At 38.9% G+C, this 16,713-nt stretch overlaps 1 protein-coding gene across 1 annotated transcript in view; it reads left to right on the top strand.

Moving 5' to 3' along the window:
• Positions 1-7,384: 7,384 nt before the first annotated feature.
• The window catches only part of RRM1 (ribonucleotide reductase catalytic subunit M1), a 42,221-nt gene continuing 32,892 nt past the window's right edge, over positions 7,385-16,713 (top strand). The window contains exons 1-4 of the mRNA XM_069064741.1: positions 7,385-7,708; positions 10,889-10,977; positions 12,866-13,043; positions 13,721-13,821. Coding sequence (XP_068920842.1) covers positions 7,690-7,708; positions 10,889-10,977; positions 12,866-13,043; positions 13,721-13,821 — 387 coding nt within the window. The 5' untranslated portion in view covers positions 7,385-7,689. The remainder of the gene's footprint in view (positions 7,709-10,888; positions 10,978-12,865; positions 13,044-13,720; positions 13,822-16,713) is intronic.

Here is a 16,713-nt window from a genome sequence, read left to right on the forward strand (position 1 = left end):
TTTTCTTGGTTTTGGCTCCCATTACTCTGCCTACTTGCTTCCTGGGTCATGGAAATTGTGGCCAGATCTGGAGACAAGAATGAGAAGTCTCCAAGCTTATATTCTATCTTTCCTTCCTGACTTAAGAAAAATGTGAAAACTGACATAAAGGACACCAGGGAAAGCTATCACCACCAACCTCCAAGGCCTGAAAGAAGAGTCCATATGGGGACCCAAAATGGTGTGCATATGAATACATTTAAACTTGATGCTTAAAGAGTTCTAGAAAAGGGTCCATTATGAGAAGGAAGATGTCAATGGAAATAAGAGTGATATTTTAAAAAATCAAAACAAAGTATCCAGGAGCCAACTCCTAAACAGGAATGTTGTCCTTGAGAGAGTGAACAATCTGAAATGTGAGACTTTGGGTAGGGATTTAACAACTAAAAGGTATTTAAAATGTATGAAATAAGACAAACCGCGGAGAGTTGTTTATTAGTAATAACTGCTATCAAACTAAGATTTACAAAGCACTTTCATAATTGTTAGGTAGCTAATAGAAATATGATCATCCACATTTTTTAAGTGAGGAAACTGTCAAGTAATGTTACTTAGCTAGGGCTACACAGTATGTGATGGAGCCTGGGTGTGAAACCAACTACAAAATCAAATGTTCTCTGCACTGGCCCATGCTATGTCCCAAATCCCTACATTTGTCCTGAGTGACCTCAGTATGCCTAGGGACACATAGGAAACTGAGAACCAGAAATAGGAACAATCTTGTAACTGTTCTAGAACTGTTATTACACACCCCCAAAGATGGTCACTTCCAGAGGAGAAAAGTGATGCTGTAGAAAGCAATGACAAATTGAAATGGATGTGAATAGGACATGTTGGCCTGTGTAGGCCCTGTAGCAAATATTTGGAGTTTTCTGTAGCTCTTAATAGTTGTTAGATTCCTGAAAAGATTCCTTTGTCCCTAATTTCCATGGAGAGTCCATAGATAGACTCCAAAGACAAATTAACAAATGCCAATAGCACCTAAGATCTCCATTTTTTTAATGCCTTTTGATAACCTTCATTTTTTAAATGCCACTTTTATTATTTTATTTTTCCCCATTACATATAAAAACAGTTTTTAACATTCATTTTTAAAGTTTTGAGTTCCAAATTCTCCCCCTCCTTCCCTCGTTGAGAAGGCAAGGAATTTGATATGTTATACGTGTGTAGTCATGCAAAACATTTCCGTAAGTCATGTTGTGAAAGAAAACAGACCAAAAAACAAAACAAGCTCAAGAAAAAATAAAGTAAAAAGTGTTTCAATCTGTATTTAGACATCATCAGTTCTTTCTCTGGGGATGGATGGTATTTTTCATCCTAAACCTTTCAGAGTTGTCTTGGATCACTGAATTGCTGAGAACAGCTAAGTCATTCACAGCTGATCAACTGACAATACACTATTATTTTGTACACAGCACATTCCACTTTGCATCAGCTCATGTAAGTCTTTGCAGGTTTTTCTGAGAGCATCCTGCTCATCATTTCTTATAGCACAATAGTATTCCATTATAATCACATACCACAATTTGTTCAGCTGTTCCCCAATTGATGGGCATCCTAAGGTCTCCTTTAAAGATGACTTGAAAGCACCTTCCACTCCCAGACCCTGTCAGTTTCAAGGCACTACACTGGAGAGCAACTATTCAAAACTATAGCTCAGTACCCCTTACTAATATTTTCCCATTCAATTGGAGGATCAAAGCTCTAGTCAGTTTAAAGGCATAATCAAATAAATGACAAGATTCTCCTTACGTACACAGAAAACACTCCCACAGGTTACCATGGGAGAGTGAGCAGAACACTCATGGAGGTAAGGCAAATGGCTAGGGAACATGTGTAGCCAGGAGAACTCAAGTTTTTAAAGCATTTCCACTGGCTCCTGAGCTCTGATATTGTCTGATAAAGTTCTTGAGTTGCACACAAGGGATCCTTTGCTGATTTTTCCAAATCATTGGTCTTTGCTAGAAAATCCTGCTGCCATCTACTGGTATGTTTGCTGAACTGTAATTGCTGCTAAAGCTATTGGGGGTATCAAGTCTTTTTAGCACATTGCCTCTACAACTCTTGGAATTTCAGATCCAGACTAGCTACTCCTACCCACTCACTTAGACTATCTCAGTCTAAGTCAGTTGTTCTTAACCTTTTTGTTGTCATGAACCCCTTTATCAGAATATTTTTAAATGAATAAAATAAAGGATTACAAAGTAAAGCAATTATATTGAAATGCAGTTATGAAAATGTTTTTTTAAATAAATTCATGAATTCCAATATAAGAACTCCTGGCCTAAATGCTTATTTGAGTTTACAATTAAAAAAAAATTCCTTTTAACTCCCATCATAGCTCTGGTTATGCCTGAGGTTTCAGCACATCATCCTGGAAACTCTACTTAGCAAAACGCCAAAGGAATTGGGTAGACCTGTGGTAAGAATATTCCTTTCAAACTCCATCATGCTTCAATCACTAATCTGGATCCATACAAATGACCCCAGAAGCAAGACTAAAGGGGGCTGGGCAGAACTGGCAACCTTTTGTTTTACCCTGACATCCAATCTGGCAAACAAACTTCACACCTGTAAAAGAGAGGCTCCATTGATTATCCTTGTTAGGTAGGAATACATCTTGGGAGAGGTGATCAAGAAAAACCTAATGTGAACAGGGTTTGTACACTCTCTTGAACCAATCAAAGAAGTGTGAGATTTAGTCACATTAAAGAATTAGCACAAAAGGAAGGGTTATCTCAAAAACATGTAGAGATTTTAAGGGTTTGAATCCAAAAGGTTTGCATGACCTAGCACACCTCTGAAGAGCAAAGTAAGATTGAGATAGGGAGATACAAGAGGTTATTAATTCTAGAAGCATGTTGAAACACACAAGACACTGACTGAAGGGAGTCCTGCAAAAAAGATCAGCTCTTTCCTTAACTCCCCTTCCCAGACCCTGTCTACTCACAGAAACGATAATATGTTTTATTTTCAATTAATTGAATTTTGTTTTAACAATAAAAAGGCCAGGGGTTAACTAGAGATAGATATAAATCTAAAAGAAGGCAAGAGAGCCCAACTTCTACCTAAATGATAGGAATTTTCCTAACTGGGGGCTAATTGTGATTAAGAACTTGTTATCTTGACATAAACTACTTCAAATATCATTTTTATTGCTGTTGTCAGTTGTGTCCGACACTTCATGACCCCATTTGAGGTTTTCTTGGCAAAGTTACTGGAGTGGTTTGCCATTTTCTTCTCCAGCTCATTTTACAGATGAGGAACTGAGGCAAACTGGGTTTGACTTGCCCAGGGTCACCATAGGGGCTCATATCATTCTGAACTTTAAACCAAGCTAATTTTTGCAACAGGGTGTTACATATATAAATTTCAATTATTATTAGTCAATGTCAATGTTTAGAATAAAGTGGTGTGGTGGAAAACAAACACTGAATTGGGAGTCAAAGTACATGAATTTGAATCCTAACTCTGCCCTTTTCTAACAGTGTTGATCTTTGACAAGTCAGTCTTTTTTTTCTCTGGCTTTCAGTTTTCCTGTCTACACACACACACACATACAAATGGGGTGGTGTTGCTGAATTAGATTACCTTGAAGAACTTATCTTATAAATTGGAGAATTTGGCAGAATCTTGCCATTTCTTTCTTTGTTCTAAATGTCTATGCAATAAAAAAATCTGAAAGGACCAGACCTTTTTTCTTCTTTTTCATAGTGTAAAAATACAGTTGATCTATCTATCATCTATCTATCTTATCTGTCTGTCTGTCTATCTATCTATCTTTTTTTTGCCTTTTTGGGAGGGCAATTGGGGTTAAGTAACTTGCCCAAGCTTACATGGCTAGTTTTTTTGTGTGGGTGTTAAGAGTCTGAGGCCGGAACCAAACTCAGGACCTCCTGACTCTGGAGCCAGCGCTTTACTCACTGCGCCACCTAGCTGCCCCTCTACATTTTCTTTTTAAAAAATGTTTAAGCAGAAGAGGGGAAAATATCTTGGCGGGGGAGTGAAGGCAATATTAGGGACAAATGGCAGAAAATGTAAACCCAACTCATAACTTTAAATGTGAATGGATTTAACAATCCAATACATTTAAAAAGACTGTCAGATTGGATAAGAAAACAAAATCCTAAAAAACAAAGACATACACAAAACAAAACTGAGGGGAAGGAAAACAAAGTAAAAACAAACCCTCAAAAAATAGAGAGACAAAAAAGTAAACTACATTTGTTGAAAGGAACCGTAGATAAACTAATATCAGTATAAACATATAGGTTCCAAATGCCTTAGCATTTAAATTCATAAAGGAAACAACTGAATGAACTTATTATTAATTTGTGAGGTTATGAAATAGGCAGGAAACCTGGTTCTTTGAGTACTTGCCAGGAAAGACCACAATGGCAGTGGGAAGCAGGGTGACAATCACACTTTAATCTGGCACATATGATGTAGGGGTAAATGGTACAGAAAGTACAGAGGTAAGCAGTGAAAAGGAGTACAGAGGCAGATGGTATAAAGACAGGATGGAGGGGTGAATGATGGCAAGAAATGTGAGGGAGAGGATGAGGAAAGGATGAGTCACTTTTGTAAATGAGGATTGGAATTGTGAGCACTTGAGCAGCATGGAACTTTAGGACATGAAAGCATGTTGAGGGGCGAGGAGTTTGAGTTCTCATCTTTATAGGGTTTTGGGGGGAATGGACTAACTCTTATCTGTGCCACCTTGGGCCTAGTTTATTAACATAACTAAATCATCTCAAAGTTATCAGTAAAAACTTCAAGGTTTCAAACACCATAGATATCTGGAAATTGTCTTAAGATTTACATATTATAGGATCAAAAATCCCTGACAGCAAAGCTTGGCTGGCTTCCCTTGATTCAGCACATATTACCAGGATGTGATTTTTGACTAGTATGTGATACAAAGTGTAAATTATGCTCCTTTGATCTTTGGGACAGTTTGTATATGACTTCTAGACTCCCTTTTTCAATTTTACTGCAAATGCTACTTTATACTAGCTACTTAAAAACTTTCTTACTATACTGACTAGAAAAGGGGGTCAGGGGGACCAGAACAAGATATAATTTTAATACACTGAACAACAAGAAGACATAAACAGTAACACAATAGTCACATAAGATTTCAATATCCCTCTCTGTTTTGGGTGTCTAACAGAAAGATAAACAAAAGGGAAAATGTGGAACCAAAGTTGCTGAAATAACTAGAGTTAAAAGACTTATGGTGTCTTCTAAATGGGACTGCTATAGAATATACATATTTCTAAATGCCACATAGAGCTTTTACAAAATTTTACCATGTATTAGGGCACAGAGATATTGTAAACAAATGTAAAAATACAGAAATAGTCAATAACACATCCTTTATAGATTACAACACAATAAAAACAGACATTGTTTCAGGGACACAAACAAAAGAGGAAGCCCCAAATGGAGACTTAATGAAACCGCAACTAATGAAAGGGTCAAAGAAAGAAATTATAAAAACAGTAATTATGTGAAAGAAAATGATGATGATGAAACAATACAGCAAAAATTCTGGGATGCAGTTAAAGTACTCCTTGGGGTAAGAATCATATCTCTACAAACATATTAACAAAATAGAAAAATTGGATTAATGAACTGAATATGCATTTAAAAAATTAGCAAGCCAACAAATAAACAGACATAAAATAAAAACAGAGGAGATATAAAAAATAGAGAAATAGATAAATTTGAAACAAAAGCAAAACTAAAAGCTGCTTCTTTAAAAATACTAACAAAATTCATAAATCTTTAATCTTGTTAAAAAGAGAGTAGGAAATCAAATCAATAAAATGGCAAATGAGCCAGTTGAAATAACAAAGCCAAAAGAAAGAAAAATGAACAACCAAAACATTTTATACACAGTTATATGCTAAAGAAATTGAGAACTCAAAACAAGTAGAGAAATACTTTCAAAAATATAAACTAGCCAACTATCTGAAGCCCAGATAGAGGTAATGGAAAGCTCAATCTCAGGAAAAGAAATATAATTAAGAAGAAAAAAGAAAAAAAAATAATTCTATCAAACTTTTAAAGAACAACTTATATCCACACTTCACAAGTTATCCTCAAAAATTGAGAAAGAAAGTACCCTACCAGAATCTTTTAATTAAGTCTTAAAACACCAGGGAAAGATAAAACACAGAAAGCATGGTCTAATATCATTCAAAATTGTAAACACATTCTTGCCAGGATACAATGGTTTACCTCTGAAATACTTCATTATGACCAAGTAAGATTTATACTATGGATGCAAAGATGATTCAACATTAAATAATAATTAATCATATAAAAAACCAAACCACCCTAAAATACATGATCATCTCAATAGAAGCAGAAAAAGCCTTTGACAAAGGTACAACACTTTTCTGCAAAAACAGTAACAAAATAAAGTATAGGCATAGAAGGACTTAAAAAAAAAAACCCACATTAAAGCATCTGCTGAAAACCAAAAGCAAGCATTATGTGCAATGGGGATACATTAAAACCTTTTCCAAAAATGTAGGAATGAAGCAAGCAAGGACGCCCAATTTTTGATATAGTTTTTGATATTCCACCATCATTTGATATAGTTCTGGAAATGAAAGCAATAGTAAAAAGACAAGAGAAATAAATTAAAGGCATAAAGATAGGTAAATGGGAGATAAAACTACCCCTATTTGCTGAAGATATGATTTTAAACTTGTAAAATACTAGGGAATCAGCAAAGTTACTAATTGAGGCAATTAATAGCTTCAGCAAAGTGGAAGGTTATAAAATAAACTCTCAAAAGTCAAATGTATTTTTATATAATGATAACAAAATCCAAGGAAAACCCCATTCCAAATAACTTCTTGTTCAGTTGTTTTCAGTGCTGTTGACTCTTCTTAACCCTATTTTGGGGTTTTCTTGGAAAAGACACTAGAGTGGTTCGCTATTTTTTCCTGCTCATTTTACACAGGACGAAACTGAGGCAAACTGAGTTAAGTGACTTTCCCAGGGTCACACAGCTTTAGTGTCTGAAGCTGGATTTGAAATCAGGAAGCTCTGGCCCTCTATCCCCTGTGCCACCTAACTGCCTAATATGTACATACACAAATATATACGTATATATGCAAATATGCACATATGAATGTACACACATAGTCAGTTAAAACTGAAAAAAATTCAGTATACAAGCAAGGTATAAAAAACATTACCAAGGCGGCTAGGAGAGTCTAAGAGCGCTTGCGGGCCGGGACTCTGGCGCCACCTGCCTGGGCAAGGCCAAACTCACCATGGCTGAAAAGGCTTCTGGGAGGAGCTTCAAAGATGGGACTAGGTTTCCCCCTCGGGCAGCGCCGGCTGATGACGTCACGAAGGAAGCCCTTTCAAGCGCATGCTATTCTGTAGTTGGCGGGAGCGGGAAGAGGATTCGGATCCCTTGTCCTGCAGCTTCCTCAGCTGCTTGTGTTGCACGGAGTTTAATTTACAGCAACCCGGGCCCCGGACCTTGGCTCCGACCCCAGCCCCGGCTTTGAAGCCTAGTTGCTGCCAGACCCGGCTCCAGCTCGGCGCTCCGTCCTCGGACTCCACAGCACAAGATTGCCACCCGAGACCGCGACCGCCCGGGCCCCAGCCGCAGCCGCCGTGATGCACGTCATTAAACGAGGTGAGGGTCGGGGATGGGGTGGAGGCCCTGGGGGGCATCCCGGGGCCTGGAGCGAGGAGCCGGAGAGGGGCCTCCAGGGCGCGAGCCCGCTGGCGGGAGCGGCCGTTACCTCCGCCCTGCCCTCCGCATTTCCCGCGCGGAGCCCGAGTCCGGCGGGGGAGGGGAGGAGGCCTCGGCGGCCCCTCTGCCCCTCTTCTCCCCTCCCCCCATTTCCCTTGGCTTTATTGATTAACTCCAGTCTATCTCGTCTGTAGCTTGTCTGTTCGGGGTCGCTAGCTTGTCTTCTCTCTGCCATTAGACTGTGAGCTGTTAGAGGGCAGGCGCTGCCTTTTTGCCTCACTTTGTGTTCCCAGCGCTCAGCCCAGTGCCTGCGCCCAGGAGGCGCTTAAAGAAATAAACGACTTTCATTCGTCCTTGTCTCCAGGCCTTAATCAGTAATCCGTTCAGTTCCACAAACACTTATTAAGAGGCTATGCCCGGCAGGATGTGCTGCCAACTAATTAGCCAACCATTATTTATTTATTTTTGCATTTTGGAGGGGGAAGGCAGGGCAATTGGGGTTAAGTGACTTGCCCAAGGTCACAGGGCTGGTTTTTGTGTTAAGTGTCTGAGGCTGCATTTGAACTCAGGTCCTCCTGACTCCAGCGCCACCTAGCTGCCTCTTTTGTGTTCAGTCTTGGAGGGAGCAAGGTAAACTAAGGCAGAGGTGAGAGGACAGGCATTCCAGGTATGGGGCATAGATGTGGGAAATAGGACATCTCCAAGGAACAAACAAGTGGGCCTGGGTAACTAGAGTGTAGAGTGTGAAGGGGAGAAAGGTTAAAAGGTAGGAAGGGGCCAGGTTGTGAAGAGCATCAAATGCCCAAAAATAGACTATATTTGATCCTGGAGGTAATTGGAAGCTACTAGAGATCACTGATGAGCGGGAATGACATGATCAGACTTGTACTTTAGGGAGTTCACTTTGGCGGCTGCTTGGAGGTTGGGCTAGAGTGGGGAGAGACTTGAGGCAGGGAGAACAATAGTAGGCTGTTGTAACAGTCCAGATAGAGGTGGTATGGACTGTTACCAAGGTGGTAGCTGTGTGAGTGGAGAGAAGGGGATGTGTGGGAGATAGGTTGTAAAGGAAGAAATGACAGGATTTGGTAATGGATGAACTATGGGGTGCTCAAGACGCAAAGATGGTGGTGCCTTGACAGTAATAGGGAAGTTGGAAAGAGGGGGAAAGTTTGGGGGAAAGATAAGTTATGTTTTGTACATTTGAGTTCGAGATGCCTATAGGACATCCATAGTTTGAGATGTCCAAAAGTCATAGGTGATAGAGATGATAATTGAACTCATAAGAGTTGATGGGATCACCAGGTGAGATAGTATAGAAAGAAAAGGGGGGCAGGGGAGAGGATGGCTAGACAGAGTACACATGACATAAATGAAGAACCAGCAAAGGAGACTGAGAAGCAGTGGTCAGACGGATGGGAAAGGAATCAGGAAAGAGCAATGTCAGAAAAACGGATAGAGAACAGGATATCCAAAAGAAGGTGATTGACAGTGTCAGATGCTGCAGAGAGGATCAGGATGATCAGGATGATACAGGCAGAGGGAAGGTGTGAGCAGATATTCCCAGGTAGGAGTGAATATCTCTGTGTGGGAATATTAAGAAGATGGGTATTACTGGAGCAGGGGGTGGTATTCTTTCAGTGACTGGGGCCAGATTAAAGGACCCTGAGAGGTTTAGTTTAGACCAAAGATAACAACCGGTTCTTGAATAACATGAAGGCAATATTTCAATGTTAGTACTATGCTGTGGTTAATATCACTCTCAGTCACTTCTTAATAACTGATTAAGTGGGTAATATACTTTGTTGAGGGGGCTGCTTGGGAACTACCATCAAATGTTTTTAAACAAGAAAAACTAATCCCAGCTGTGTGTAGGATGGTTAGGAGGTTGGAGAGACTTGGAATAGGAAGACTTGTAGTCTAGCCATGGGGTGAGCTGAGTAGGGCTTGGCTCAGAGAATGACAGTCAGGAATCTTATGGCCTTGCCTCTGCTCTCTCTCCTATTTCAGTGACTCCTTCCTACATTGCCGGGTGTAGATTTGGTCATTCCTCTGTTCAGAAATCTTTAGCAGATAGTGCCCTCAGAGTAAAGATCAGTTGGGACCCTCCACAATCTGGCATTATCTTAGCTTTCTAATCACCACATTAAGAATAGTAGTATATATGTTCCACCTTAAACTGGGCTACTTGGTGACTCCTAGACATCACCCTTACATTGTTATTTCTATGCCTTGTTTCTTACTGTTCTTTATACCTGGAAGCTCTTTGAGGGCTGAGACCATGTTTTTGCCTTTCTTCATATTCCCAGTGCTTAGTAAAGTGCCTGGCAAATAGTAAGCTCTTATGGACTGATTGATTTACTGAATGCCTCCTTTTCTTTTTCTGTCTTACATGTTGAATTCCTACCCATCCTTTACAGTTAAGCTTAGTAAGGTTTCCTTTCCTTCCTCTGACCTCATGTAGTACTCTCTTTACCAAGTAAGGGGAGATCAGGGAATCTTTTCTGGAGAAGATAGGATTTTAATGTGTATATTTTATATATCCTCACCCTTACTAGACTATTTGTTGAGAGAACTTATTATTATGTCTTATTCAAACTAGAATCTCTTTTCCCAGGGCCTGTGGTTTATATGTTGGAGGTGCTGAATAAATGGTTGTTGATTTTGGCCTTCTCAGATTGAATAAAGCGATCACAGATTTCTCCATGAAAACAGAATATTAGACCTAAGGAAGCATCCTCTGAAGCTTGAAAGGCAGTTTTAGGACACATAAAAGGAAATGTACTTTTTATTTGAGGTAGTGAACACATAAAACTACCTTCATTGAAAATAGGAGTCCAAGAAGGGTTAAATAAATATGTGCATGATAAATTCATAAAGCTAAGGGAAGCTAGAGATAATCAAAGTATGTCTCCAACCTTGGAATTTGATATTAGAAAAACAACTACAGTCTCCTACAATTTATTTCTTGTTAGCCCTGCCAAGGCAGAATTCTTAGCTGGATTGGACATGATGGTAATCTAAGAACCAGGATCACTGAATCTCATTATTTATTTTGCAAAAGAGCATTTTATGCATTTAATTGTAAAATATTAACACAAATTGTATATTTTAATTCTTTAGATGGCCGCCAGGAGCGGGTCATGTTTGACAAGATTACTTCTAGGATCCAGAAACTTTGCTATGGACTCAACATGGAATTTGTTGATCCTGTAAGTAAATATATTTTCAGTTTCTTCCTGGATTTGAGTCTTTCTTTTATTCTCTTTGATTGTATTTTTCTACTGATTTCTTGAGTATAACGTCCGAGTGTATTGTCTGAAACAAAGGTCCAGGGGATCTTTTGTCTTTGACTCTAGCACTTGCAATGCTTTTTTAAATGTGTACTGATTATTGAACCCAAACTTTAGATGCTGAGTTTCCTTGGTTTCCTAATCTCTAATCCTACTTGGTTCCTTGGGATCAAAAATATACCATTTGTGATCTTCTATCGTTACCATTATTACTAAATGCCTGATTATGGCATCTATTTCCTTCTTATCCTGTATACCATATACTCCAGACCACAATGATTGTTTTCTTTATGGTCAATTTGTTAGGAAAAATAATATATGAATTCAGTAATAATACATCAAGATAAAATCATTTTTTAATGTGTGAATAAAAAATAAACTAGTAATTGACTAGTTGATACTTAAACTTCCTAAACCCTCTAGAAATTCCATTTTCTATAGTGCTGTGATATTTATAGAGTACTTTTCTTACAACAACTCTGTAAAAGTAGGTAGTTGTTGTTCAGTCATTTCAGTCATATCTGACTCTTTGTGACCCCATTTGGGGTTTTCTTGGCGAAGATACTGGAGTCATTTTCCATTTTCTTCTGCAGCTCATTTTATATGAGAAAACAGGCAAACGAGGTTAAGTGACTTGTCAGGGTCGTAGAGCTAGTAAGTGTCTGAGGACATATTTTGAATTCATGAAGATGAGTCTTCCTGTCTCTAGGCCTGGCACTCTAACAACTGTGCCACCTTGCTGCCTGAAGTAAGTAGTACAAATGTTCTTTTGTAATTGTAGAACTGAGGCTCTGAGGGGTCAAATGATTTGTCTGATATAATTAGTATCCATACGATTCAGTATTCTAATCCATGTCTCCCAATTCCAAATCTAGTACTCTTTCTACTAGATGCTAGTTTCCTTATACAATTTTTAGCTACAGTTTTTTGATCCTACCTTGACCTTTCACGATTCTGTTTTGGCCCAAAAAAACCCATTCTTCGGCTTATTTGGGATTTGCCCACATGTGTATGGATGTATGTATGTGTCAAGCATATTTGTCTGGTATATACTCCCAGGCTCACCCCTAGCCAATGAAGAATTCTGATTGCGTGGCAGATTTTTAGTCCTTTCTCCTTCAAGTTTCTATGATTTCATTGTTATAGTTATTCCCTCCACCAATTTAGATCATAACTCTTCTAGGACCTATGGTCTTTAGGAGTTGTGAGATTTCTTTGTGACCAGCCTAGGGATAAAACATCTCAAGAATTCCAATATGCATCCAATCCAATATAATTTTATTAAGCATCTGATATATGCAAGGCACTGTGCTAAGCACCAAGAAAAACAAAGACAAAAAAGCCAGGAGCTTACATTCTACTGAATGGGTAGTGGGAGGGATGCAGTGGTAAACAGATAGCTATGTACATGATAATTTGAGAAGGGAGGGTACCAACAATTACAGAAATCAAGAAAACCCCCCAGGAAAAAGTGATATGTGATTTTCTAAAGGAGCTAGGAAATCTGTGATATAATAGAAGTGAGGAGGAAGTGTATTTCAGACATGGAGGACAAGCCTGTACAGTGGTATAGAGATTAAGATTTCAGCTCTCAACCAGGAAACCAAATGTGGTGCCTTTTCCCAAGTACCAAAGGTAGGTCCTTCCATCACACATATCTTACAGGGTTGTTGTGAGATTCTAGTGAGATGATACTGCCCATCAAATGCTTTGCCAACATAAGATGCTATATAAATGTAACCTACAATTCTGAATAGCTCTCATTTTTATTACTAAAGATAGAGAACCTGTGATTTTGTTTCTCTAGGCCCAAATCACCATGAAAGTTATCCAAGGATTATACAGTGGGGTAACCACAGTGGAATTAGATACCTTGGCTGCTGAAACGGCTGCAACCTTGACCACCAAGCACCCAGACTATGCCATCTTAGCAGCCAGGATTGCTGTTTCTAATTTGCATAAAGAAACAAAGAAAGTGTTCAGTGGTGAGTCTGAGTTGGAAAACTGAGAGAATTTAGCATTCTCTGAAAATGGAAGGGAACTGGTAAGAACTGATTGTAATTTTAAAAAATTACTTTTTGTTTAGAAATATTACGATTTATTATTTTGTTGACACTTCTCAATTCTTGACCTCTTCTTTTCCTCAGAAAGAAAGAAAAAAATCCCCAAACTCAAAGTGTCTTGAGAGTCTGTTAGCACTTAGAAGTTGTGGGGCTGTTAAAAGAAGGTGGAATAGATGGTGATTGGCAACTATACACCAGCTTCCCTTGTTACCTGTCACCTTTAATAAGCATTTCATTCTATCGTGGTCATTTAAAAATACGAAGAAGCTGAAACAAAGGAAAGCTATTTGACCAGTATCATAAGATAAGTTAGATTAAGTGAGTTTAGTGATCCATAGGCCCTGAATCCCTAGAATGTTGAGTCACATTCTCTTCCTTTTCTGTGGACCAGAATTCACATTTTAAGAGTGGCATTGTTGGGTATTACCAGTTTCTGAGAAAATCAGGCCAAGGTTCTGCTAAAAAAAAAAAATAAGCTCCTGTGACTAAGTTTATGAGACCTTGGAAATAAGAAGAGGAAAAAGACTAAGATATAAGGAGTTTTAAAAATTATTCTATGTAAGGCTAAATTCTGATTTCTTGCCTATTTTATTTTTTAGATGTGATGGAAGATCTTTATAACTACATAAATCCTTCTAATGAAAGGCATTCTCCCATGGTGGCAAAATCAACCTTAGATGTTGTCTTAGCCAATAAAGATGTAAGTATCATGCTTCTCATATGAAATTTATTTTACGATGTATGTTGTGTTGTTTATTGACTTGCTCATCTGTTTGTTTACAGAGAATAAATCAAACATTTGCAGTGATTGATGTATAGGACAAAAATTGCTCCCTAAAAAAGGCGATGTGTGTAATGTAATGACAAGGAAAGGCAACTTCCCAAGGTTCAAAATACCAGCATAGGTGCTCTCCATTTTATTCAGTGACCAACCAAGAACAGAGAAGATCAAAACATGACATCATTCCAAATACAGCATTTACTAAATGTGATTAAATAATCTCCAAGGACTACCCCACCCCAGGACCTTCCAAATCATTCAATCAATTACAAAGTCCCGGTTCTAAATACCTCTTCACCCCTAGGCTGTACCTTCATTTAGTCCACCACAAAGCCCCTCTTCTCAAATGGAGATTAGTTTCCAAACATAAGTAAAATACATTCATTTGCTCAACCATAGAACACAAAAAGGTCAAAAGTTCCCCACCCCTGGATCACAATTGAATCTATCCCAGAGTTACATCAAGTTTAAGCTCAGCACTTAATACCCAAATGGAGGTCTTTTCTTCTTCTTGACATGAGGCAAGTTCTCAGCAATCTTAGTTCCTGGGGAGACAAGGCTTAGCAAGGCCACAAGATACATTGCCAGTCTCTTCACTAATTCATCCTCTGTCTGTAGAACAGTCCTAGAACCCCTGAAAACATTAGCAAAACCCTCTCCCAGGATTTCTGTAAACATACAACAAGAAAATCCTTCTTCAGGGCTTCTGAACCAACAGAAAGGTTCCCAGACCCCTACAACAACAGCACTGTCCTTCACCAGTGGACAGTATTCACTCTCTGTCTGCAGGACAGTCTCAGGGTTTCTTAACCAAAAGCCAGGTTCCAGGACTTCTTCAACAGGACAGTCTTTCACCAGTGGACAAATCTGGCAAAACAACATCAAAACAGACAGACAAAGTACCAGCAAAACAGCCATGTCTCCTCAGTCCTTGGCAGCTCAGGGGGCAGGTCTCAAAAGTCCAGGGCAATTCAAAGTGGCCCTCAGCAATACTTCTCAGTCTCTCTCTCTGCCTCCACGTGGGTGCTGCTTCCAAAAAAGTCCTTCTGCCTCTCTCTTGTCTCTCCAAATGTACGTCACCAGCTCCTCCCAGTTCAGGACTTTCTTTTCACATCAACAAGTCCATCCCACAGGTGGGATTAACAAGCTCTGGGTTTTCAATTTGAAAACCAAGCCAATACAGGGGAATCTTTAAATGCCATTACTATCACAATGTGTTAAACAGTAACAGTATTTAAGAGACTGTATGTTTATAAGTGCTATTATTTACCCTGTCCTCCATAGCTAGATGTAAATACAATAGATTATATTATTGATATCATTTGACATGTTTCAAAATATTATATTAGTGATGATGGGGCAGGGAAGGGTCACATTTGTATACTATGTGTGTCATGTGGAAGTAAGGGCCCTGCTTGTCTTTTTAAAAATGATCTTATTCTTTGAGTATCTTTTGTTTTTATATCACTCTCAGATGAAATTTTAAGATCTTCTCCACCATCCTGTCTAGTTGCTTTCCTATGTTCCAGTCTTCTTCCATCAGTAAATTTGAGGCACTAGAGAGAAGATTGTATGGGTCTTGATAGCTCTTCTGAATTATACTTAAATTCAGTTCAACGAACATTTATTAAATGCCTGCTATGTGTAGGGCACAATACTGGATATACTGGGCATATAAAAATGTGAACGGTAAGAGCCCCTGGCCTCAAGGAGCTAAAATTCCGATGGGAAGTTGGGAGACTTGGGGCATATTTACATACATTTATGCATTTTATACATATTTGTACAAAAAGTATTTTATAAAGAAAACTGAGGAGGGAGAGAATAGTAATAATGGATGGGTAAGGTAAGGCTTTGGGGAAGAGGTATCATTTAAGGATTCTGAATGGTGGAGAAGAGAGTGAGTAAATTAAACAAGGGATAGTCTGCAAACAAGCACAAGGACTTAATTACCTAGTCTTCTTATCTGTAAAATGAGCATGTTGGACTAGATTATTTTTCAGGGTCCTTTGAGCTTTAAACCCCTCAAAGATATTGTAATGCCAAGCAAAGGCAACTTCCCAAGGTTCAAAATACCAGCATAGGTGCTCTCCATTTTGTTCAGTGAAAAATTAACAGAGAAGATCAAAATACAGCATTTACTAAGTGATTCAATAGTCTCCAAGTGCTACCCCACCCCTGGACATTACATTCATTTAATCAATCACAAAGTCCCTCTTCTAAATACTACTCCCCCCCTAGACTGTACATTCATTTAGTCCTTCACAAAGCCCCTGTTCTCAAATGGAGATTAGTTTCCAGTCATAAGTAAAGTACATTCATTTGTTCAATCACAGAGCACAAAAAGGTCAAAAGTTCCCCACCCTTGGATCACAATTGAATCTACCCCAGAGTTACAACAAGCTTAAGCACAGCATTTAATACCCAAGTGGAGGTCTTTTCTTCATCTTGACATAAGGCAAGTTCTCAGCAATCTTTGTTCCTGGGGAGACAAAGCTTAGCAAGGACACAAGACACATTGTCAGTGTCTTCATTAATTCATTCTCTGTCTGCAGAACAGTCCTAGGACCCCTGGAAACATTAGCAAAACCCCCTTCCCGGATTTCTGTAAACATACAACAAGAAAATCCTTCTTCAGGGCTTCTGAACAAACAGCAAGGTTCCAACACTTCTGCAACAACAGCACTGTCCTTCACCAGTGGACAGAATTCACTCTGTCTGCAGAACAGTCTCTAGAGCTCTGAACCAACAGCAAGGTTCCAAGCCCTCTGCAACAACAGCACTGTCTTTCACCAGTGGACAAATCTGGCA

Source organism: Petaurus breviceps, unplaced genomic scaffold (assembly GCF_028583685.1).
Source record: "Petaurus breviceps papuanus isolate PSGF00001 unplaced genomic scaffold, PetGlider_PUasm1.0 90639, whole genome shotgun sequence".
NCBI classification, from domain to species: Eukaryota; Metazoa; Chordata; class Mammalia; order Diprotodontia; family Petauridae; genus Petaurus; species Petaurus breviceps.